Raw genomic sequence first — 26,289 nt, forward strand, 5'->3', positions numbered from 1 at the left:
GAGACCATTTGGATGCAACTGAGAAACAAAAATACATAAAACTGTAATAGGTGTTGTGTGTCGACCCCCTGGTAGTTCTGAGGTGTTTGTAAAATTTCAAAAATTAGGCAAATATGTAGCAAAGGCAGAGTAGTATTTTTTTTTTTATTTTTGAAATAAATGTAGAGTACATTTTTTCCAATTAAGGGACAATTTAGTGTGGCCAATCCACCCACCCTGCACATCTTTAGGTTGTGGGGGTGAGACCCATGCAAACACGGGTAGAAGGTGCAAACTCCACATGGACAATGACTCAGGGCCGGGGTCGAACCTGGGAATTGGTGCCGTGAAGCAGCAGTGCTTTTTAAAAAATGTATTTTTTTATAAACATGTATCAAAGCAGGTTACAGCCAATAAACAATAAACATCCTGGGAAACATACCTCCCAACAATCAACTATAGTCTGCAGAGATTTTTTCCCTTTTTCACCCCACAGCCCCCTGCAGCGAAATGCTCCTGCAACACGGTCACAAACATCCCGCACCTTTTCTCAAACTCCTCTGCTGAACGCCTTAACTCATACTTTGTCTTCTCCAACCGCAGGAAGTCGTATAGGTCAACCAACCATGCCACTACCACCGGTGGCGATGCCGATCGCCACCCCAGCATAAATTTGCCGCTGTGCAGAGAGGTGAAGGCCACGACATCGGCCTTCCTCCTGTCCATGAGCTCCGGCTTCTCTGAAACCCCAAATATCGCCACCAAAGGGTCCTGGTTCACCTCCTCCTCCACTACCCTGGCTTAGACCGCGAACACTCCTGCCTAGAATCTTCCTGATTTTTCGCAATCCCGAAACATGTGCGTGTGATTCGCTGGCCCCCGCCCACACCATTCACACTCATCTGCTACCCCCTAAAAGAGCCTACACATTCTCGCCTGAGTCATATGCACCCTGTGCACCACCTTAAACTGTATCAGGCTTATCCTTGTACAAGAGGAGGTCCCGTTTACCCTTCGCAGTGCCTCACTCCATACTCCCCACTTGATCTCCCCTCCCAACTCCACTTACCATTTCTAATTGATCTTCACCACCCGCTCATCTCCCTGCTCCCCCAGACACTTGTATATATCCCCAATTCTTCCCTCCCCTTCCACATCCGTAAGCAGCAGTCGCTCCAGCAGGATGTATTGCGGCAACCTAGGGAACCCCCTCCAAACGTTTCGTGCAAAGTTCCTAACCTGCAGATATCTGAACTCACTACCCCTCCCTTAGCTCCACCAGACTGGCGAATCCTTCCTCCAAATACCTCACCTTGACCAGCCCCAATTCCCTCCACCTCCTGTCTACACTATCCCCCCCCCCCCCCCCCCCCCCCCCCCCCCCACCCACAGCTTAGCACCGCCATCCCTTCCATCCTAAAATGCCTGCTCAGCTGATTCCATATCTTCACCGTGGTCTGCACCACTGGGCTCCCTGAATACCTACTGAATGCCATTGGCAACCCTGCCATCACCATAGCCCTCAAACTAGACCAATTACAAGATTCCTCCTCCATCCTAACCCAATATACCCCTTCCTCCTGCTTTCCACCACCGCCGCACCTTGTCCACATTCGCCGCCCAATAATAATGAAGCAATTTCGGCAACGCCCCCTGCTGCCTCTGCCTCTGTAGCAGGGTCCTTCCCACCCTCGGCACCTTCCCTGCCCATACAAAGTTCGAGATGATCATGTCCACTTTCTGAAAAAAGGCATTTGGTATAAAGATCGGGAGAGCCTGAAAGATGAGCAAGAACCTCGGCAAAATATTAATTTTCACCACTTGGACCCTCCCCGCCAACATTAAGTGCAGTGTATCCCACCTCCTGAGATCCTCCCTGGCTTCCTCCACCAGCTTCGTTAAGTTCCACTTATGGAGTCCCATCCATTCCCTCGCTATCTGAATCCCCAAATACCTAAACCTATCCTTCGCTACAGTAAATGGCATCCCCCCTAAATTAGCCCGCTGTCCCAGCTCATTCACTGGGAATACCTCGTTTTTCCCGACATTCAGTTTGTACCCTGAATCTCCCCAGCAGGCCCATAATTCTTCCCATATTCTCCAATGGATCCGAAACATACAACAAGAGGTCATCGGCATAGAGTGATACCCAATGCTTCCTCTGTCCCCTCATAATCGCCTGCCACTCTGCCGACCCCTTGAGAGCCATCGCCAACGGCTCTATGGCCAGCTCAAACAGCAATGGCGACTACCGCAGAAAGGGCGCAGGGATGGGTCAAGGAACCAGGAGCAGAATGGAGGGGAGTTCCTGCACCGGGATATACCTCCGAGCACTGGCCACGGCAGCACTCCCACCCCCACTGACCACGTACTCAAAAAGCCCAGTGGTAGGAGCCACACTTCGAACGTGGAACCAAATGCGACACCACTTCAGTCTTTCCGAGATGTCCACCATGGACCCAATCTGCAAAAATCACAAATTTAGCCCTGCAACAATGCATGCTTCCTTCAAAAGGTGGAGACAGGGCAAAGGGACACTGACAGTAGGAGACATGTACGTCGAAGGCAGAGTAGCATCCTTCGGGAAACTGTTGGACAAGCTCCAGCTGCCAAAACGAAATGATCTGAGGTACAACAAATCAAAAACTTCCTCCGCGAAGAAATTATGACATTCCCCCTAATACCAGGACACTAGCTACTGGGCAGATTACTGACTGCGGGCGAGCTAGGGGACGTAAACTGTGCGGACATGTAAGGATGATTATTGGAAGAGACATCCTCACCCTTGGATGAGACCATGGAGAAATTGTAGGAAGGACGAGGCAGGGAGATCGGGGAAGGACTCTAGATCGAAGGACTGCACAGGGCAACCGTCACCTCCATGTGCACAGGGCTGAGCTTAATGCAATTCAGGGTGGTGCACGGGGCGCACCTAACCAGGATGAGACTGAGCAGGTTTTTCCCGGCGGTGGAGGACAAATATGAACTGTGCCAGGGAAGCCCGGCCAACCACACCCACATGCTCTGGTCTTGCCCCAGACTTGTTTGGTACTGGACTTCCTTCGAGACCATGTCCAGGGTTGTGGGTGTGAGGGTAGAAATTTGCCCACTGGTGGCGGTCGTCAGGGTATCAAATCAGTCAGAGCTTTTCATCGAATGAGAAACTGATGCTCTGGTCTTGGCCTCCCTGATCGCCCGCCAAAGACTCCTGTTCAGCTGCTGATCAGCAGCACCAGCCAAGGCTGCAGACTGACTGTCTGACCTGACACAAATATCTCAAGCTAGAGAAAATGAAATGTGCCACCAAATTATCAGAGGAAGTCTTCCACAAAATGGTGAGGTGTTCGACAACTTGTTCCAGGACCTGTTTGGAAACGACGTCCAGTAAAATAGGGGGATGGGGAGAGCCAGGACAGGGAATGAAATAAGGAAGAGAAAGGGGGAGGGGAAGAGCAGGAAGGAGGTGGGAATTAAAGCACCAAAGGGAAATGCGGGACAGGTAGAATAAAAGACAGAGCTGCAAGGGACACAAGGCAACAAAAGAAAGAGCGCATTCAGTGGACACGCCCTCCAGCATGTGTAAGTGCCAGTAGGCAACCAGGGCGGGGGGTGGGTCGCACAACAGTGGGTCGACCGCTGGGAGTACCCAAACAGGGACTCCTCTCTGTAACTATACAAAAGCTCCCTCTCAGGGAAGCACAGCCAGTTATCGGCCCCACATGACTGAGCGAGTATACCAAGGTCTGGCCCAGCAAACGTTCAGCAGCATTTTCTTTGTAAATTACCTTTGTCTGTATTGTGCATGATTATCTTATGACTATAGCTAGCACACAAGCTCCACATAGTGGAAGGATACATCCTATGTCGAGTAGCTAAAACTGCAGTTGCTGTAAACTCTTGTATATGTTTTGATTTTGTCTTGTGATATAAATGTCAAACCTCCAATAAAATATGTAAAAATAATGGATTAACAATTTACCTGCAGCGTAACTTGGATTAGAGCCACTATGATGCCACTACACAGTGTAACTGCTGGTAGGATGTGTCTTCATTGTCCACATAGTAAGCCCAGTCACGAGGGGCGTGGCAGAGTCCAGCAGGGGTGTTTGGCCTGCACGGGGCCATCTTTTACCTCGGTCTTAGCGGCCTTCTGCTGCCTGCCCATACCCAAATTCCTGGTCCTTTTGGTTGAGTGAGGCTGCGTGACGGCTCTCTGGGCTTCTGCAGCAGTGGTCTGTGGTAATGGCCCCATTGCCGGAGGCCCATCTCTTTAGACCTTGGCAAGGCCGAACGGCGTTTGGTCGAACGGCCTAGTTTCAGGACGGCCATGCCTTGGAGTTCCTGGACTCCCTGCTCAGTGCTTTCGTGGGAAATGGCTATCTCGTCTGCCCACTGTGAATCCAGGTGGGTCTCCGAGGGGTTTTCATTGCGTTGCCGTCTCTCAGGGCTTCATTCAACATTGCTCCAAACTCACAAGCTTCAGCCAGTTTGCGCAATCATGCCAATACGTCTTCAGTGGAGTCACTATGGGCCTGGGTGGCCATATGAAACATGAACCAGCGAACGATTATCTGAGGCTTAGGGTTAAAATGTTCCCCCACTAGGGTCACTAAGGCGGCAAAATATCATAGATCTGGTGGATCCGGGTGGCTCAAACTATTTATGATACTGTAGGTTGGTCCACCACAAACAGTGAAATGGTATTATCATTTGCCGTTTGTCCCCAATGATTGCATTGGTCCGAAAAAAATACTGCCTTCGATATACTGCTCCCAATCATCAGTACATGCATCGTATGGCTGCAGTTTTCAAATGTGAAGCATCTCTTCTCGTAGTAGGGGGAGGCCTTTTATGGCCGAAATGAAGTGGTCTGGGTATGCAGCACTCGGTGGCGATGGCAGCTCCACTTAGCCCTCGTCTCCAGTCTAGAATCCGCATAGAGCGAACACGCATGGAACGGTCGGTAGAATGCAACAAATACTGGTTATGTCGCAATACACAAATACTCGCCACTCCCCAAAAGGTCTCCCTCCTCGACCTGCAGCCAGACCGGGGTTTTTATACCATGGGGGTTCCCCCCATTAAAGAGGAAGCCCCATTCCATTACCTGGCAAGTGTATTCCTTGGAGCTCTGTGGGGGTTGTATCAAATTATGATCAGAGCCTCCTCAATTTTCAAGATAATTTTTCTCACTAACCCACTGACAACCTTTTAAGTGATTCTTCTTTATTTTATCATTCCTGTCTCCTCCTTTATATTTACATTGGAAGCATTGTCTCGATAAAACAAATGCAAAACACTTATTAATCCCATTACCTTCACAAGAAATTTTTCTTTGTTATTCCTATTTGGCACCACTCTTCCTTTGCCTACACTTTTACTCATAATTTGTTTATGTACTCTAATTTAAGCTAGTTAGTTAGTTGATTTTTACACAATCCCTCTTTTGCCCCCTTACTCCTTTTTTAAGATCTTCGCAGTACTTTCTTTATTTAGCTTTGTCCTGTACTCTATGAGCCTTATAATTGATATAAGCCTCCCTTTCTCCATTTCATTTTAACCTCTATGTCTTGAATCATCCAGTCCGTCTTGAAACCATCCCCTCTCATATGAATTTGTCTACTTTGCACTTGAAGCACCACTTCGCTGAAGGTCGCTCATTGTTTGGTTACTGTTTGTTAACCAATTTTTTATTCCAGCCCCCTGGGCCAGATCCCTTCTCAATTGATTGAAGTTAGTCTTCCTTCAATAAAGTATTTTAATTCTTGCTTGTACCTTGTCCCTTTCTATAATCGTTCTGAACTTCAGGTTATGATTACTGACCCCCAAAATATACACCCACAGAAACATGCTTCACTTGCCCCATTTCATTACCCACAACTAGATGCAGTAATGTTTCCTCCTTCATTAGGCTGGAAATGCAAAGGTCACAAAAAAAATCTCTTGTATGTATTTCAGGAGTTCCTCTCCCCTTTGCCATTTACATTGTTCCTACTACAGGGTATCCTGTTATTTTTAAAGGAAAGGTTATGATAAAATGGATGCAGAGAAAATATTTTCTCTTGTGGGAAAGAGCATAAATAAAAGTGATCAATAGTAACCAAGAAAGCCAACAGAGAATTCAGAAGGAACTGCTTTACGCCAAAGGTGGTGAGAATGTGCAACTTGCTACCAGAGGGAGGATTGAAGCAAATCGTATGGATGCATTTCAGTGAGGGCTAGACAAGCAAATGAAGGAAATGAATTGAGGGTTATGATGTTAGATTTATGTGAGGAAAGATGTGAGGAGGCTCAAGTGGAACATAAACACCAGCATGAACTGGTTCAACTGAATGGCTTGTTTCTGGGTTATTTCCCATATAATTCGATGTACCCAAGTCTGTATTATATAATGTAATAAAAACAAAGTGCTCGAAAAACTCAGCTGGTCTGGTAGTATCTGTACAGAGTGAACTAACATTTTGAGCCCAATATGTCTCTTCTCTGGAGTTCACAGTGCGTGGGGCACATTTCCATGGTTTTTCAAACTCGAGGTCGATGAGCAGATTTTGGTAAGATATATGAATGTCAAAAAACATGGTTTAGCATGTTGAAAAGAAACCACTTGCTGAGCAAAAATAAAATAATGTCAAATCAATAAATTAATCACTTAATATAAAAAAGGAGATTAATGAAAATAATAATTTGAGTGCAAAAGGGAGAGTGTGTGTATGTCCAGCTCACTCCCAGTCTCAGGGTGTTTCGTCACGCACTCTCACCCACTTTGAGAGTGTGAACATGTGTGTTGGTGTGAGGATGAGGGTGACTGGGTCTGAGCCAGACCTGCACACCTCCCACTCAACCATTGGTCCCTTTATCCAAGTCACTTACATAAATTGTAAAAGGTCAAAGCTCAAACACTGATCTCTGTGGCACTCCACTCGTCACATCCTGCCAACCAGAAAAATACCTTGGCCGGGATTCTCCGAAAATGGGGCTATGTCTCCACACCCGCCGGAAACAGGCGCGGATGACTCCAGACTTTTTTCAAAAAGTCCGGAGTGATTCTCCGGTTTTAAGAGGGATAACAGGGCCCTGGCGTGTGCCGCGCACCTCCTGCTGCCGATACAGGGTCCTGCACTTCCGTCCGCGGGTCCGCGCGGCGGCCATTTACCCGCCGGCCCCAGCGCCACATGGTGGAGCCACACAGTGGGCCAACGTGGAAAAAGATAGGCCCCCTTGGATCGCGCGCGCCCGCCGATTGGTAGGCCTCGATCATGGACCTGTCCGTCGTGGAGGCCCCCCACACTCCCGGAGTCTGATTTCCCCCCTGCGCCCCCACCAGGACGGCTGTGGGCCAGGTTGGAACTCAGCCGGTCGATGGTGGAGAATCGCCGCAGGGGCCTTTTTCAATGGCCGCTGACCTGCGCCGCCCGTGCGTTTGCGGCTGGTGGAGATTCTCCAGAACACGGAGAATCGCGTTGCGTGCCTGAGACCCCATCTCTTCCCCCCCCCCCCCCCCCCCCCCCCCCAAGCGCGATTTCAGCGCGGAAGCTCGGAGAATCCCGGCCCAGGTTCCTCCAAGGGGGTTGGAGGGTCCGTCACATGGAAGCCAGTGCCGCCTGGGAGGCAGTGGCAGCGACTGTCAGCGCGGAGTGTGTCACACGGAGAACCGCAACCCAGCGCCCCAAAAAGCTAAACAAACTGCGCCGGGTCACAAGGGTGAGTTGACATCGATCCCCTGCCACTGGTCCATCTGCCAGCTTGGCCACCTCCCCCACTACAAACCAGCAGTTGGCACCACCCCGAGTACAATACCGCATCTGTGCCCCAGCAAGCCCTGACACCCACCACCGCACCTCACCTATTACTTGCAATATGAGTGGTGGTGTCCAATTTCAGTCAGTGACTGCCATGACTGAGGGCCTCAACTGCATGTCCCAGTAGCTCTGGGACATATCCTTGATGCAGGTGGTCTTTGCCGAGACACTCCAGTATATGTCCCAGTCGTTGTGGACCATGTCCCAGTCTCCGGTGGATCTTGCTGAGGCGCTGCGGAGCATGCCTCAGGTGGACATCCTCATACTGACTACCTTTCCCTGTCCTACAGATGTTACTACTTGGACCACAACAGGATCCACCCCTCCCACTGCAAGTTCCTCTCCAGCACTGAGCAGATACCCATAACCCTGGCACCAGGACAGGCAACACATTCTGAAATCTCGCACTTTGCTTCATAGTGGCCTATACACGCACCCCTCCTATGCTCAGGATGTGCATTGAGCCTCCTGAGTTATTGTTTCATCTGGAGGGTAGGGTGAATACCCAGTGGATGATCCTGAAAGTTGGGGATGCACTTACTTTGCTCAAATGTATCAAATCATTAAATCTTTTCCTTCACCCCCTCCAGTTTCTGTGCACTCTGCTGACTGTGGCAGCTCAAACCAGGCCCGATTAGTCTCTCAGGGTAGCCTCCTCTTGCTACTCTCCAGGAACCAAACCTCCTTCCTCTCCCTTACACCCTCCAGGAGGACTTCCAGATCTCCATCAGCGAATTGAGAGCTTACCCTGTCCGGGTTCCAGCTGTCTGTCTTTCCTGAGACTTTCCATGGTGTTATATTTCAAACAGACAGTATAGCAGTGAAACAGTAATAGCTGCTGTGTTTCGATAAAACAGTCCCGACTCCACTAATTAGCCACCAAACCTGTCTCCAGGCCAATTAAATAGATGCCCCATGAAACAGACTTTTTAATGGAGCTGGTGCGGGACCTGGACACTGTCCTAAGTTCTGTTTCCTGCCCCGGAGGGAAAATCCTGCCTGATTTGGGTTCCTAAATATGAATGATTTATTGTGTAGTGTTGCTCGTTATGCTCTCCTTAATTTGCTCTGTTTTAATTATGCTTGCTGAAGAGTCGCCTGGTATCTTTTCAATACGGCCACAAGGTTCAAAACCGAATACTGATCAAAGACTCGATACACCAGTTAGTAAGTTTGAAATCAATGCACATTTATTTACACATACAGTCAATTATACTCATGCACAAACTCTACTCACTAAACTACAACTACTACTAAAAGCCTATACTTAGCTTCGGGTGCCCACTCAGTCAGAGGAACAATGGCCGTTGTCTGGTTCTGAGGCTGCTGGCATCGAACTGGTATAGAATAGTAGCTAGGAGCGCCTATCTCGTAGCGTGCGTTGACTTTAGAATTACTTGGCTGGTGCTTGTGTTGCACGTTTTACTTGAGTGTATTACGCGTTTATTGGAGTGTATTAACACGCCTCCGTTTAAAGGCCGTGTGCTTAACACTACTACAGCTCTGTGTGTGTATTTTCAGCTCGGAGTCGCCAGGTGCCGTATTTAGACACCTCACAAGTATTTCAAGGTCAGGTTCAAAGTAATAAAACTATACACCGATTAGTAAGTTCAAACGATTAATATTTATTATACAAATATAATAAATACGCATGCATACGCTAAAGACTAATACTTATTTCTACTATTAAATGACTAAACACTTATCTAAGTAGGAACCAGCAAGGTCAGGGGACAAGGCCTTTGTTCCTTTCTGGGCTGCACCTTCTGTTCGCTAATAGTCGAATAATGTATAAGCAATGCCGGGTTCACGTAGCGAGCGTCGTTTTGGCACTTACTGAACGATGGCTGGTGCTCAACGGCTGGTGATGGGAGACAGGATCAACGGCTGGAGTCGGAGTCAGGATACAACAGCAGATCTGGGCCGGAGTCAAAGCAGCAGTCCAAGCCGGAGCACAAAAACAGCAACGGAGCCGGAGCACAACAGACAGAACCATGTGCGGGGTCTACCTTTATAGGTCCCCCAATGCCCGTGCCTTTTCGGGCGGGCCTCTACCTGCCATGTATCGATTGGGTCATTTCCCAATCGATATCTTACAAATCCCCCAATCTGAGGGTCTCTTCTCGATGGCTGGGGCGGTCTCTAGGGTCTTTTGTGATGGATACTTCTGGTGCCGTTTCGTCTGGGCGTCCACTCAAAGTATCCATTCAAACCCAAATGTTGCTATTGTGTGTGCCCAGATCTGGATCGCCTCATTACTATGCAAAGCGTTTTGCTATTTACACCTTTGGTTGAGATCTTTCACCTGGCCATAAACTAGTTTCGATACGTGCAGAATGCTAATTAGCCTTTGCAGACTGCTAGTCCTGGCTAAGACTGTTTTCTCCCTACAGCCTTAGCAGTTCTCAATTTTGTTAGCCCAGTGTCCATCTTAGGTGGCTACACTTGGCGGGTCTCTCGTCGCTGAGAGCCAAGGCCAAGATGAAGGTGAAGAAGAAGAGAGCGATCTGTCTTTGGGGACTCCTCTTTATACCCCAAAGGGGCTTCACGCTCTTTTGGGCGGTTCCTGAACTTGGCCCCAATTAATTGGACCATGTCCTAATCATTTGTATGGATTTCTCCAATAAATGGGTCGTTGCTTGATCACTGGGCGGGTCCTGGGTGACCGTTGGCCAGCCTTTGTTTAAGTCTCCACTGGCGCTGGGGAGTCTGCCCTGGTACCGATTGCTTAAATGTTTCTCTTTTGTCCCCGGAGATAGCTCATTACTATGCTAATGGCTTGTAGTATCGGTTTTGTCTGGGAGCTACAAACTCCAATCCACAGGCAAACCTTGCACCTGCTTGTTTTCTTTGCACTGTCCAATTTTCCCTTTACTCTTTGCAAGTGTCCATTTTGAAATCGGGACGTGGCCACCCCAGGTGGCTACAGTAGTCTGTGCACAATAAGTTAAATAATTCTCCAGAGTCCTTCGTGCTTCATAAATATTAAATTGCTCTGTATTTGGACATCTGATCTATTAAATTCCAGTTGTTTTATGTCTTGTTTTTAAAACTGTTTTCAGGCCTGTTTAACATGATAAATGCCACAATTAGAGATTGTGCTTCCAATTTTTTGTTTGAACTTCGCAAAACACAACCAAATGCTTCCAGTTGGAATCATCTGAAGTGCCAAAAGAACTTTAATCTCTAGCATTGTATCTTTGATCAAGTAAATTGCCTGCAGAGAGCTATTGGTTATTTAAAGACCTATGCTCCTCACTTTGCTGTAATTAGAATAATGAACTGCTTCCATTCTACTAGATAGACGAGTTATTAGGTTACAAAGCTGACTGCAATTTGTACTGTGTCTCTCTCATGTTATGTGAACAAAAGAAAACCATCTACTTGTAGCACCTCTGTTTTAACAGAGGACATTTTTAGTCTTGGGCAAAGGAACTGGACAATGAATTAGAAGTAGCCTGTTTATATTACAGTATACCTGGTTCTAATTTTGCTTTTTCTTTGACAATCTATGTGATTTGAAGCTATTTTGATCATTTAAAGCAGGAAGCTAGAGATATAATTGAAAGTTTTTCCTGACAACCAAATTAATTTGGGGCTATTTTGTATTTTAGATTTGGCATGTTTAGAGCAGGCAATTCTGTTATTATTAGTATTGCAATATTCTAGCAGATAACCGGGAAGCAATCCCGCCAGCTATTAAAAATATTAATAAACATTGATCGAGTTTAGATGTCTAAAGCTTGGGGCAAGGTCTTCCATGGAGTGGCAATCACAGTCAGATTGTCACTCCGCTCCTTTTCACTTCCCTTAGTCGGAAGCTGAACATTTCTTGCCTGACCTTCCAATTCAGGTCTGCTAAGAAATGTGCAGCCTACAGACTGCTGGGAGTCTTCTGTGCAGTGCAGCCGTGTCAGGGGAAGTGAAGCCACGCACCATTTTTAGGCACAAACAGCCGTAAAGCAGCCAAGCTTAAAGGTCCTTGACATTTTAAGAAATGGAAGAAGGTAAGTGGTTGGAAGGGTGAGGGGGTTGGCTCTCTAGCCGCCAGTGTCTGGGGGACGCCCCTCCGGCTGCCGGTGTCCATGGGACCCCCCTCCCGCTGCCGGTGTCCAGAGGACACCCCTCTGGCTGCCGGTATCTGGGAGATATACAGTGCAGAAACTTGGGAAACAGCAAGAAAAAAGGAACAATGACTAGATACTAATGAGGTAAGGGTACTGAAGTAGATGTGGGAAGTAATGAGAAAGGACAAAATCAGGAAATAAGCAACCGGGGATCAGGTCAATATCGTGGAAGCATCTAAAAAGGTAATTGAGAAGAGATTGAAATGGTATCGTCACCTGTTGTGTAGAAAGAAACTAAATCTGGTCAGTTGTGTAATGGAATGGCATTGGCAGGAAGAAGGTGAAGAGGACAGAAGTATGCGATGGGGGAGATTTGAACACACTGGGACAGGAAGCGGAATGGGTGGCTGTCAGGTGGAGATGAAAATGGGTGATTGACCACCATTCTGGTGACCCCAAGTAAAATGGGAGAAGTTGACAGAAGAAGATATCCTTCTGAAAATAAATGAATGTTAAACACAAGTCTTCTGATCTCGATGAGACAGATTCAATTTTGTACTGTGGAATTATTCAGCTGAAAGATTTTTTTTCTGTACTTCTAGATTTTTGGGATAACTTTTGTAGTGTTGTATTTGATATTCACTGAATTCAACAGAAATAGGGGGCTGGATTCTCCAATAATGGGGATATGTCACAACGCCAGCATAAAAACGCTGGCGTTTCACTCTGGACTTTTCTTAAGAAAGTCCTGAGTGATTCTCCTACTTGTAGGGGGCTTGCAGGGCCTCAAGAGTGCTCCTCGCAGCTCTGGCTGCGGATACGGGTCCCCGCACTTCCGGTCGAGAGTCTACGCATGCGCACGGCGGTGGCCTGCAGCGGCCGCCCCGTGGGACATGGCGGACTCGGACCACTGAGCGGCATCAAAAATGTAGGCATCCCCCCGCGATGGCGTGCGCCCGCGGGTCCGTGACGCCCATAACGCCCCCCCCCCCAAACCAGGGCAGCCGTGGACTGAGTCCGCAGCCACCACCCGAGGTTCCCGACAGCCGACAGGTGGTTAGAACCACGCCGTCGGGAACTCGGCCAATTTTGCGCGGAGAATCATGGGGGGAGGGGGTGGCCTCTGTCAATGGCCCGTGAGAGACTCCCGGCGGCACCAGTCCCGATTTCTGGGTAAACGGCCATTCTCCACCCCCGTGCCGAACGCGATTCCGGCGCGGAGGCTCGGAGAATCCAGCCCAGGGTGTCTTTCAACAATTCTAAATCTACACAAGTTTGAATATGCTCAAATATATGGGGCTAGATTCTCCGTCCTGCCGTGCCACATTTCTGTTTCAGCACGCCGGCGCAATGCTCTGTTGCACCAGCCGGTCAATGGGGTTTCCCATTGTGGGGCAACCTCATGCCATCGGAAAAGCCCCGGGCGTGCCGGCAAAATGGAACATCTCGCGGGCAAAGAATCCAGCCCAGGGTCTTCATCTATTTATTTCCTGTTAGCATGCCATTTATTAATATAAATGTTAATTTCAATTTTCCCTTTTGAGTACCAGATTTACTTACGTAGCACTGATATTTTTTCCAGTGTGTTCAAAGAGTTAATAAATCAATAGATGTGTTCTTATACTTACGGTTTAAAAAAAGATGGGAAGCACAACATCAAACAAGTCATATTCCTATCAGTTATTGTGAATATCAAATGCTGAAATAACAACCATTCTCTCTGCATATGTAACAATTTTAGGACAGTTTCTGCAGTTTGTCCTCCAGCTCATTACAGCTTTGGTCCAAAAATTGGCAAAAGAGCGGAACGTGAGGTTAGAGTCATTGCTGCTTTTGACCAAGTGTGGCATTAGGAAACCTTGACAAAATCGAAGCAGGAATCTTTATGGAGCACACAAAAGTGGGAAACAGGTGATTAGGTAGGGTGAAAAATATTGATTTCCTGAAAGCGGGTTGAGAAGCTGTGATAAAGGCAGTGGTTTGTTTGTGACATAGAACAGTTTTCAATAAAATCTTAGGGATAGCGTCAGCAGCACATGAGAATCTCATGGCACTCGGTTCACGATAATATAAAGATAACATGCACCAGTCAGCTTTATGCAGTTGTGACAAAGGTAAGCAGACTTCCATGTTAACTTCTGTGACACAGGGTGTTGAAAGATTGGTCTTTGGGTACAAGGGAATGCGGTTTTGCATCCTGGGTGTGGTGGGCCTATAAGAGGATGTGGGAGATGGTTCATCCAGGGATTGAAAGATGGATGAAAGGCCTAAAGGGTAGGGTTGGTGCTGTCGAATTAAAGTGCTGGGTGGCAGAGGGAACAGTCACAGCCCATGGGGGAAGTTATACTCCATACCGGGGCAGGTCCAGAGTCCTGTTTGGATATTGGAAGGCCTCATGGAGGGTTACAGATGTGATGAAAATCATAGAGGAGGATAACGGTAGAATCCAGGGCTAAAGTGGGGATTGGGAAGGACACAGGTGGAGACACTGGGGAGAAACTGCATGTGCGGGAAAATGCAGATAGACTCCAGGGCAACAGAGATGGAAGGGGTGGAGAAAAGGTTAAATTGGGTGGGTAAAGGATGACTGGAGCACGTGTTTGGATAATGGGAGGGGTGGAAGGTAAAGGATCGGTTTGTAATGTGACTCACACCATTGCCTGTGGCTCGTTGTAAAAGTACGTTCGTATGCAAGGATTTTAGATTGAAATGGGAGAAGGGGTTTTTGTTGGGTGGATTTCACATTATGCATAATTGTTGCCGTATCTATGGCTGTGTTCTTTTCACAGTGTAATTACTGCTATAAACATAGGTTTCTTTCACCCGATTTTCCTGCAACCTCGGAAGCAGAAGGAGAGAATGCAAAGAAGGAGAGCTCTTTCTGTCTAAAAACAGAGAGGCCGCATCAGCAGGCAGAACCTGAGAGGGGGCTGTCTGGATGCAGATATCCAGGGAAGGCATCATCCAAGATTGCCACTAGTGAATCAACACAGCCAGAGGACACGATCAAACTGCCTCCAGATGGCAGAGGTGATGCCAGAAAAATTGAAAATTTGCCAGTTTTTTTTCCCACTATGGTCTAAGTGCTACCCTGAGATCAAAAGGTGAGCTAGAGGCAGTGTTCAAGGTGGTGGGTGTCCTCTGAAAGTGTGGGCCCTTGAGGGCTCCAGCCTACTGAAGTATCCTGTATTATTCCGCCTTGCTTTCTGAAGTTGTTGGTGTCAATGGTGGAGGGGGAATGAGGAAACACCGCTAACTCTGGGTTGTCCTAAGATGAAGGCCCCGGTGCTGTTGGCACGTGTTCCTCCTCCATGTGCGTGCATGATGACATCTCCTTGTCTCCCTGATAGCAGGGGGCTCCTGAAGGGAGTTTCAGGTGCCTTGTTGGCACCTTCCCCACTGCTGCACTGACCCCATGACTAGACCAATGGAATGTAGGTCTGAGTGTAAATGGATCAAATGCTTGACCTGGCTCTCTCTGGCAGTTGCCATTCTTTCCATGAATTAGCCATGTGCTCATGCCTCAACCTTATGTTCCTCTGGCCTCTGCTGTATGTCCAGCAGGGTTCTTGTGGCCACATCCAGAGAGACCCGGACTCGGCAGGTGTCTGGTCCCAGCAATCTTCCGATCGTTTGGGAACCCAGCTGTCCCATTCGCCCTTAGCTGCTGGAATGTGCCTGTGGTGTGTTCACCAGATTGTTCTCTTGAATCTATATGTGACCCCTTTGTGGACTGTGGGGTGTAACTGTGCTGGAGGAGATGGGTGAAGAGGCTGATGACGCTGCATCGTCTGGGGAAATGGCTGCTTCATTCCCAGTTGTGGATCTGGTGACGTCTGGTCCTTGGATGGAGATGATCTGTACAGTAAAAAGAATTGGATTAAGAATCATCACAGTTTGAGCCCTTCACATTTTAACACATTCATCCCATATGCCCATTTTCCAACAGTAGGATGGTCGCTTCACCCTCCTTACATCTGGCAGAACTAGCCTCTCCATCTGCCACCGATCACACTCCCCCCTTGACTGTAATCTCCATTGCCGCTTCCTCGGTGGCTGAAAGGAGCCTCATGTCTGTATCTCCTTCTCCTGTGCATCTCCTCTCCCTACCACCGTGGGTCTGCTTGTCCTGTATGACAAAGTGCAAAGTGACATGTCAAGTAACTCCTAACTCCCTTGTCTGCATGCATCCCCATCACAAATATGGGCCTGCCTCTTGAAAATTGCATCCAAGTGCACACCAAAGGCAAACCACCAAGCTTTTTGACCTCAATTGCCATGTGGCAATAAGACTGATCATGCATTTATCTTCTGGCATAGCTGCCAACTTCCACATAAACATTTTTGTGACCACACTAGAGACTCCTATTGAAGGAGTGACACAGGCACTTACTTTTGTGATCGAAACAGGTAATTGACCCATTTACTCCACTTGACCCAGGTTCAGCACATGACCCCACAATTGCTCACCACCTCTGCCACCTCTTTCGGGGCTGACTTTGTGTGGTGGGATGGCCCCTTGATGCTATTTTTAAGAAAGAGGACTTCCTATCTTTCCCTGACGGCCTGAAGGAGATCCTGCAGGGAAGCATGGCTGAACTGTGGGGCACGTTTGCCTTGAGAGTAAAATATTTCTGCAAAGGTTATGCTATTCTCAGCATGTGGAACATCTTGAAAGGAATGTACATACTCCCTGTTTAAACAGGAGGCTCTTCAATCGGCTGTTAGTTAATAGCAGATAGTTAATTTTCAGCTGATGGCAGTTGTAACCACTGAAAAGATCTTCCTGCTGCTAAATCGCACATTCACATGCGTTCCCTTGGCACTTTGAATTTTATTCTAATCACAAAAAGAGAGGAAGCAGAAGTTCGCACAGTCCTGTTACGAAGTCGGAACTAACATGCTGTTGACAAAATCCTGGCTGAAGTCAATGCGAATCATGGGGGGAAATCTTTCCATTGATTGGAATCATAGCTCGCAGGCAAAGATAGTTGTGGTTATTTGAGGCCTAACATCTCTGTCCCAGGACATTGCTGCAGGAGTTCCTCCGATTAGTGCCCGAGACCCAACTATGTCCAGCTGCTTCACCAATGACATTCCTGCTATCAATGTACAGTACCATTTGCAACTCCTCAGATACTGAAGCATTTGTGTCCATATGTAACAAGACCCGGACAGCATTTAGGCTTGGGGTGATGACTGGCAAGTAACATTTACACTACACAAGTGGCAGACAATGCCCATCTTCAATAAGAAAGAATCTAACCATCGCCCCATGACACTTAATGCCATTACCATTGCTGAATTCCCTAATATCAATATCTAGGGGTTACCATTGACCAGAAACTGAACTGGACTAGTCATATAAACACTGCCACCACTAGAATAGGTCCAAGGCTGGAAATTCTGAACCAAGTAACTCATCTCCTAAACCCCTTCCTTGTCTGTTCACCATGTACAATGCACACGTCAGGAGTGCAATGGAATACTCTCCACTTGGCTGGATGAGTGCAACTCCAACAGCAGTAAAGAAGCTCAACACCGTCCAAGACAAAATAGCCTATTTGGTTGGCACCTCATCCACCACTGGTAGCAGTTTGTTCCATAATACAGGATTGTGGCAGCTCGAGACATACACTGGAGACTCTCAGTAGTTAACAAAGGGGTTTCTTGATGAAAGGCAAAGGCAGTTAAGTGACGGGCACAGAACAATAGGTCTTAACACTTCGGCTCCCTGGTCTATGCTCCCAGGGCAACCTCCTTTTTGGCCAGGGTTCCTGTGCGATTAGCCCCAAGCTGGTCACATGGTCCATGGCGCCCGCCCCCTTAAATGGGCTGCGCTACCACTTTTTTATTCCCAATTAAGGGGCAACTTTTAGTGTGGCCAATCCAGCTACCCTGCACATCATTTGGGTTGTGGGGTGATAACCACGCAGACACGGGGAGAATGTGCAAACTCCACATGGACATTGACCCAGGGCCGGGATCAAACCTGGGACCTTGGCAGTGTGAGGCAACAGTGCAAACCACTGCACCACCGTGCCACGCATGGGCTGCGCTCTGACAAGGATGCATTGCAGATCCTTCAATAGCACCTTTCAAACTTCTGCCTTACCACTTAGAAGGACAAGAAGCAGAAGACACATGGGAACACCCACACATCATCCTCACTCAGCACTAAATCACTGTTCCTTCATTATTGCTAGATCAAGACGCTGGAATTCCCTTCCGGAGAGTATTGTTTTTTTTAAATTTACAGTACCCAATTATTTTTTTTGCCCCATTAAGGGGCAATTGAGTGTGGCCAATCCACCTAACCTGCACATCTTTGGATTGTGGGGGTGAAACCCACGCAGACATGGGGAGAATGAATCAGGGCCGGGATTCTACCCGGCTCCTCAGCGCCGCAGTTCCAGTGCTAACCACTGCACCACATGCCGCTCTTCCTGACAGTATTGTTTTAAATGGGTTGAACTGCAGTGGTTCATGAAGGCGGCTCACCACCACCACCACACCTTAAGGACAATTATGGATGAGTAACAAATGCTGGCCTTGCCAGTGACACCCACAACCTCTGAAAGAATAAGAAACATATTTGACAATGCCTTGGTGTACTTCCCAGCAACTTTCATAGCATCACAAAGTGTTAGTTTTTGTTGATCCAGTATCTGCCCCATTTAAAGAACTGTTTTGTGTTTTATTTATTCTGGACCTTTTTTGCTACATTTCTCAGTTCAACCTAACAATATGATTTTAGCCTGCTATCTAATTGATTATTTTTATCGTACAAAATAAGTAATCATTAGTTTAATTAATTTTGAATGTGCTATTCCTCCTTCCAGTAACTCGATTTTCAGATAGAAGGGAAACATACTTGAGTCATAACTTTTGTGTTTTTTGAAACATTTGTTGGCATCTATTTCAGCATAATATAAACCCATTTGTAGTCTGGTGATGTGCACTCCAAATAAAATAGTGGAACTCGTATTATTGAAATTCAAGAATTAAAAAACACTAATCTGTATCTTGCAGGCAAAAAAGATGATGAATATGAAGAGAAAAAAGATATCAAGAAGAGAATTAAAGAACTTAAAGTTTTAGATCCAAAGACAGCACAGAACCTCTGTAAGTGTGAGCCTGCATGATGCTTAATTACCTCATAATTTAAATTCTGTTTCAAAATAACAAAGTACATATCTTTGACACTTCCAACAATTGCTTCTGTAGCCATCTTTCTTGGATCTTTTCGGATGCCTTATGAGGAAATCAAAACGATTATTTTGGAAGTGGATGAAGAACAATTGACTGAATCTATAATCCAGGTATTTTTTTAAAGTCTTATTCAATATTTCCTGAATTCAGTTTTAACTTTGCCTTGAGAGCATAATTTCATGTTACCTATGACATGCTTGATTCTAACACTGATCATTGATGCAAAGCATTACTTTTTATAGACTTGGTTTCATGAAAGTTGGTATACTTTTGAAACTATACGAGAAAAATATTGCATCTCTTAATAATTTTCTTGAAATTTATGTATATTGGGTGTGTTAAAAGAATTGAAAAAGTTTGTTAGCGAGTAACAATATTGTTAATTTAGTCACAGTCATAGTAATTCTGTGGTAAAAGTCTAATGTATGGAGCAGTTTATAAGAGTAACCCCAGAGGCAGGTTTGTGTAACTTGGCAATTGAAAATATAATGCAATATATCAGTCATTATTAACCTGTCACATTCTCATAAATATTGTTAACTTTTAGTCTATTAGAAATTGTGCCAAAGCACAAATATTGGAAATTATTTTTTAAAACCCACTGCATGTATGAGCTATATATTGATCAGTTATAAATATAAAAACAATAACATTTCAATGTAACCACCTCACTGGCAAAAACGTTATGTAAATTAAACTGAAAGCAAAAGGTTGCATTAATCGAATAAAGGATTATTAATTTCAATGTTGTGCATTGCAAAATTATGTTGGACAGTATTTTATGAATTAATATTGTTAGCGGGAGAGGATCTCAAAGAAATCACTCAACGCCCAGGGCTGTTGGCCCTCGCATCAAACGGTTTATTTCACCAGCGGGAAGATAAAGTTAAAGTCCCAGACCATCTCTCCAACAAATAAATGAAAATACCATTCTGATACATTTTTCAAAACAGCGACACAGCCCATTTCAGCTGGACCTTGTCCAATAAAATTGGTTACACATTACATACATTAGTTATATATCCAATTAAATTTGACATTATGTAAAGTGGGTTGGTACCTTACCAGCCCCTAACTTCATGAAGAAGTCATTCATACTCACTGTTAAAGTTATCTTTCCTGCCTGCACCTGGAGACCTTGGGCTGGCGAGGATACATACTGCTCTTTGTCCTGTGGAGCTGTTATCACTTGTTGGTGAAGTACTCCCTGGAATCTCCCATGTCTGTTTCCCATTCAATGCCTTGATATGAATCATTCTTGTCTCCCTGACAAACTCTGCTGTCTGTAATTAAATGATGTTGTTGATACCAGTTTGCAACTTAACCCAGCTAATGGTTGTTCAGGAATGTGGCTAATTCCGCTAAAGGCCATTCTGTGTCTTTATCATAGAATTTACAGTGCAGAAGGAGGCCATTCGGCCCATCGAGTCTGCACCGGCTCCTGGAAAGAGCACCCTACCCAAGGTTAACACCTCCACCCTATCCCCATAACCCAGTAACCCCACCCAACACTAAGGGCAATTTTGAACACTAAGGGCAATTCATCATGTCCAATCCACCTAACTTGCACATCTTTGGACTGTGGGAGGAAACCGGAGCACCCGGAGGAAACCCACGCACACACGGGGAGGATGTGCAGACTCCGCACAGACAGTGACCCAAGCCAGAATTGAACCTGGGACCCTGGAGATGTGAAGCGATTGTGCTATCCACAATGCTACCGTGCTGCCCACTTTAGTACTTTAGTATTGCTAATATCTTTAGTATTGCTAACTCAGCTAACAGCCATATTGTTTAACTTTTAATTGTATGTCTGTCCTAAACTATTGTTAGTAATTCTTAGGTTAGAAAATCACACACATTGTTTATACGCTCTGTTCCTACAAATTGCCTCTTATACAGGCATCTAAGCCAATGGGTACCTTTTGTCTAAAAACCTTCTTTCTAAATCTGACTTCAACAATATCATATTTTGAAACCGAAATGAAACTCAAATCAACTATTATTTTGTCCTGGAATGCTCCAAGATCTCTGCTGTGTCATGAATATCTTTAGCCTTTGCCCAGACCATGACCCATGAATGAAATCTAACTGTTGGCATCATATACAAAACAGATTTTTAACTTGAAATTAAAGCATCTGTTCACTAATAAAGAGAATTGTTATTGATTCACAGGAGCCACACTTGATTGGTGGTTAACACAACATTTTCACTTCAATTAAACATTCAGTAGTTGTTGGTGAACAATCAGTTCCAGATAAACTGTTCAAGAAGATTTTTCCCTTTAGTAGTTATTGTTATATATACATTATTCATTTATTTATAAAATTTATACTGTCAATTTAGCATATGACCAGCACAATTTTTCTACGCTGAAGTTGCATGTAGTTGTTTGTTGGCTACAAATATTATTTCCCCAATGATACTGCTTACCATATATGGGGCTTCAGTTCTGCTCTGCTGCCAGAATGGCCCCCAATTCTCCTTTACTCAAGTATGTTTACAATGCTGCCTGATTAAGTTCCTAGATATGCTCCTCTGCTTGAGCAAGTTGCTAAATATGCTGAATACAATTTTGTGTTGTAGATTGAGGCATCTCCGTGCACTGATTCTACTTAGTTTCATGTCAAAGGTGAAATTGTTGTTGGTTTCTTGTCTTTTTGAGCTGGTATAATTATATTAATTCAATTATTACAGATGTTTGATTTGTTTATTATAAATTCTATGGAGCTACACGATACTGAATTTACAGTAAGCGTTGTCATTGCAACTGTATTAACATATTTTAATAAATCATTGGCTCACCTTTCTGGATTTACCCATGATTTGATTCCTATGTATGAAATGTTTATGAAAAAGATGCAAAATATCAGATGAAGTGTATGCATCATAGTGTGATTGTTAAAATGTGCCTTATTCTAGCTCTTTGATATGTCAACAGAACTTGGTGAGCCACTTACCAGAACAAGAGCAGGTGCTTACCTTGGCACGTTTCAAGAATGATTACAATAGCTTGTCTGAACCCGAGCAATTTGGAGTAGTGGTGAGTATTCTGTGCACCAGAAATTCCCAAATTGTCCCATTAAGCTTCTTTGAATGATTTTCACAAACTGTTGAGTCATTCCCCATAGAAAATAGTTTTCCATTCATATTTAATGTTTGTTTTATGTTTTATTTATCTTCATTAATATAAAGCTGCATTATTTTCTGGTGATATGAATGTCTGTTGTGACATTTTTGCTTGTAATATCAAATAGCAATTTACTTGCCGATAAATTTGATTCGGCAGGTGATAGAGGGATTCCCTAAGTGCACCTCGCTTTCCAACCAGTATTCAATTCTGAATAATTATGAGTGAAGGTTCCTCTGGGGAATGCAGCCGGGGCCAACTCCATCTCACCATGGCTGGTTTAGCTGTATGCAAAAGCAAGAGGATGATTTGGAAATCTACAATGATCGGGATTCGATTGTTAGAACAGACAGGTTTTCAGTGGTCGCAGATATGAATCTAGAATGGTATGTTAGGGTCAAAGAGGTCAACAGCAGCCTGCACCAGTCATTCTCTAGCACTTGGTCCGCAGCCTTGTATGTCTTGGCATTGCAAATACGCATCCATATACAACTAAATATTATGAGGGTCTCTGTTTCCACCACCTGTGTGAAAAAAGCTTTTCCTCACATCCCATCTAAACCTCCTGCCCCCTGGTCATTGCTACCATCACCAAGGGGGAAGGTTTCTTCCTGTCTATCTATGCCCATAGAATCATCAAGGAGTTACACCCCTGATGTTGGGGGTCAAGGATGTCCCTGAATTGCTACAAAGTTCTTAGTGGGGATGGTGAACAGCCAACTGCCATGGTCCATACCTGTATTAACAACATAATTAGAAAGTGGGACGAAGATCTGCAGGCAGATTTTAGGGAACAAGGAAAGACATTAGCAAGCAGGATTTCAAAGGTGATAATCTCCAGATTACTGCACACAGTGAGTATAGAAATGGGAAGTTAGGTCTGGGTCAGCATCCAAGGTGGGTCGTGTCAGGACTAAGACGGTAAAGAAAGCCCCCGAGTGATCACTGAAAAGTATTACACCCGCCTCGGCAATGACTTCCACAGCAACAAGAGGGTCTGCGAGAAGATTGCCATCATCCCCAGCAAGAAACTTCACAACAAAATTGCAGGGTATGTGACACACTTAATGAAGCAAATTCAGGGTGGGCCTGTCAGAGGCATCTCCATCAAACTGCAGGAAGAAGAGCGGGAGAGGAGGGATAACTATGTCCCAGGGGATTCTGCTCTGGATCAGGAGGTGATTGAGGTGGACCCAGATACCAAGGAGATGCTGAAGCTGCTGGACTTTGGTAGCTTGTCCAATCTGCAGGTCACACAGCCGTTGGTAGGAGTGGCCTTCAGGAGCCCAAGAGTCTAAAAATTATTTGTACTACAATGCTCTATCATTTAAAAAAAAAGACAAAAATGAAAAAAAAGAAATGGGAAGTTAGGATAGATAAATGCGTGGCTGGGAGATGGTACAGGAGGGAAGGGCTTTTGAGTTCTTTGGGAGGTGGTATCTGTACAGGCCAGATGGTCTATACCTGAACAGAGCTAAGACCAGTATCCTTATGGGGCGATTTGTTAATCATCATAGAATCATAGAATTTGAAGTGCAGAGGGAGGCCATTCGGCCCATCAAGTCTGCACCGGCTCGCGGGCGGCGAGCGAGGAGGTCGCAGGGAGAGGGGCTCCCGCAAGCGCCAGGAAGGAACCCCCCCGACAGGCCGGACGGCGGAGGAGGAGCGGGCGGCAACGGCGGAGGAGGAGCGGGCGGCAACGGCGGAGGAGCGGGCGACAACGGAGGAGCGGCGGGCGGCAGCGGCGGGCGGCAGCGGCGGGCGGCAGCGGAAGAGGAGCGGGCGGCAGCTGAGGAGGAGCGGGCGGCGGCGGAAGGCGGAGGCGAGGAGCGACGGCGACAGGGAGGCCCAGCAGCGGCAGGTCCAACCCCTCTCTCCCCCCCCCCCCCCCCCCCACGCGGGCCGGGAACGGTGCGGTAGCGGCGGGCCCTCTTCCCCCCCCCAAACCAGCAGCGGGACACCACCTTCCCCCCCCCAATCAGCAGCGGGGACACCAACTCCCCCCCCCCCCCCCCCCCAACCAGCAGCGAGGACACCAACCCCCCCCCCAACCAGCAGCGAGGACACCAACCCCCCCCCCCCCCCAACCCCAACCAGCAGCGGGGACACAAACCCCCCCCCCCCCAACCCCCCAACCCCCCAACCAGCAGCCCCACTCGCCCCTCCCCCTCCCCCCTCCCCCTCCCCCCAACTGCAGTGACCACCACGTGGCAAGGACAAAGGGGGACTCTCTCTCTCTCTCCTGGGCGAGTGGAGAGAGAAAACAAAAGAAAAAAGAGACTTATATTTCTGTTCTTTTTTTAAAATAAAAACCCAAAAGAAAACTGGTAAAGAGAAAAGGGGTGAAATAAAGGGGTAAAGGAAAGAAGGGGGGAAATAAATTTTTCATTTTAAAAAAAAAATATATACATATATTTTTATATATATATAAATAAAATTAAAATAGGGTGCGGAAAAGGGGGAAAAGAAGAACAAGGAGAGAAGAAACGATGAAGGGGAAGGGGGAGAAAAAAATGCCAGAAGGGACCCAAGAGAAAGGGGGCACCGGAGGTGGACGGGGCAAAGGGCAAACCAGCTTGGGCGAACGAGTCAACACGCGAAGCAGCGGGAAGAATGTATCGCCGCATCCAAAAGGGCTGGACGGGCGGGCAACCTCTCCCCTGGGGTTAGAGGGGGGCGTGAATTGGAAGGAAGCCATTGCAGAGGTGGTGAGGGAGCAGCTGCAGGCAATCAAGGCAGAGTTAAAAGCAGACACAGAGGCCGCAGCACAGGCAGCAATGACCAGGGCCATGTCAGGGGTGCAGCAGGCTCTGACCAGAATGGAGGAGAAAGTGGATGCCCAAGGGAAGATACTGGAAGCCCACGGGGCAACCATTAAAGAGCTGGAGAAGGCAGCGACTGACGTGAGCGACCGGGTCATGTCCCTGGAGAGGGAAATGGCGAAACTGAGTGCAACACAGGGGAGCCTGAAGGGCAGGGTAGACGACCAGGAGATCAACTCGAGAAGGCAAAACATTAAGATAGTGGGCCTGCCAGAGGGGATAGAGGGTAGAAAGCCCACAACATTCGTGGCTGCGATGCTGGGCTCCTTAGTGGGGCGGGAAACTTTTCCCACCCCACCGGAAATGGACAGAGCTCATCGGTCACTGCGCCCGAAGCCCAAGGAAGGGGAAAAACCGAGAGCAGTTATAGCCAGACTGCACCGGTACCGGGATAGGGAGACAATCCTGCGCTGGGCCAAGGAGAATAGAGCCTGCAATTGGGACGGGCACGCCATCAGAATCTACGAGGATTTTGGAGCGGACATAGCTAAGAGACGGGCGGAGTTCAACAGAGCGAAAGCAGCTCTCTATAAGAACAAAGTACGTTTTGGTATGCTGTACCCAGCAAAACTCTGGGTCACATACCAACACAAGGAATATTTCTTTACAGCCCCTGCCGAGGCGAATAGATTCGTTGAGGAGCACGGGCTGGAAAAACGCCATGGGAAGTAGGGACGAGGGGCCCATGGCAAGGAGATACGTCATGCCGACGGGGGGGTGGGGAGGGGCGAGGCAAAGCCAGCCCCCTCCCCCCTGGCAGGAGCACCCAGGAAAAACAACCCAATGCCCAAGGGCCCGCTCCAGGTGGGAGGCCAGGCCCCGGCACGAGGGAACGGGAGTACTGGAGAGGGGAGAGGGGAAGGGGGACAGCAACCTCCGAGCGGGGAGCCACCGTGCTAGCAGGAAAGCTAGCGAAGGGGGCGCGCAACAGAGCAGGGCCGCAGCGCACCCCCAACAGGGGGGAAGGCGCCAGGCAGGGGAGGGGGGGGATCACCCATCAAAGGTGGGAGAGCAAATGGGGACAGGAATGGGGGAGAGAGGGGCAATGGAGGGGTACACAGGGGTATCCCCGAAAGGGATAGAGCGGGGGGGGGGGGCACTCGGGGGGCGAGAGACCAGGGAGGGGAAATGCAGGGACGAAGGGACAAAAGAGGCCAGAAAGGGAATAGGGCCACAAAGTGCCACAGACAAGGGCTCGAAACAGGGAACTGCTGCAAACACCCACCCAGTACGGTCTGTGGGTGAAGGGGCCCCCCGGAGTGCAGGGGGCTACCCGCGT

General features: G+C 47.2%; 1 protein-coding gene and 1 pseudogene across 4 annotated transcripts in view; both read left to right on the forward strand.

Annotated features, from left to right (window-relative positions):
- LOC119977295 (protein diaphanous homolog 3-like) overlaps window positions 1-26,289 on the forward strand; it is a 729,004-nt gene that overhangs the window by 409,343 nt on the left and 293,372 nt on the right. For all 4 annotated transcript variants that reach the window (XM_038818049.1, XM_038818051.1, XM_038818050.1 and 1 more), the window contains exons 18-20: window positions 18,878-18,970; window positions 19,073-19,167; window positions 22,000-22,101. In XM_038818049.1, coding sequence (XP_038673977.1) covers window positions 18,878-18,970; window positions 19,073-19,167; window positions 22,000-22,101 — 290 coding nt within the window. The remainder of the gene's footprint in view (window positions 1-18,877; window positions 18,971-19,072; window positions 19,168-21,999; window positions 22,102-26,289) is intronic.
- LOC119977760 lies at window positions 22,860-23,486 on the forward strand (annotated as a pseudogene).

The sequence above is a fragment of the Scyliorhinus canicula genome, chromosome 14 (genome assembly GCF_902713615.1).
Source record: "Scyliorhinus canicula chromosome 14, sScyCan1.1, whole genome shotgun sequence".
In the NCBI taxonomy this organism is placed as follows: Eukaryota; Metazoa; Chordata; class Chondrichthyes; order Carcharhiniformes; family Scyliorhinidae; genus Scyliorhinus; species Scyliorhinus canicula.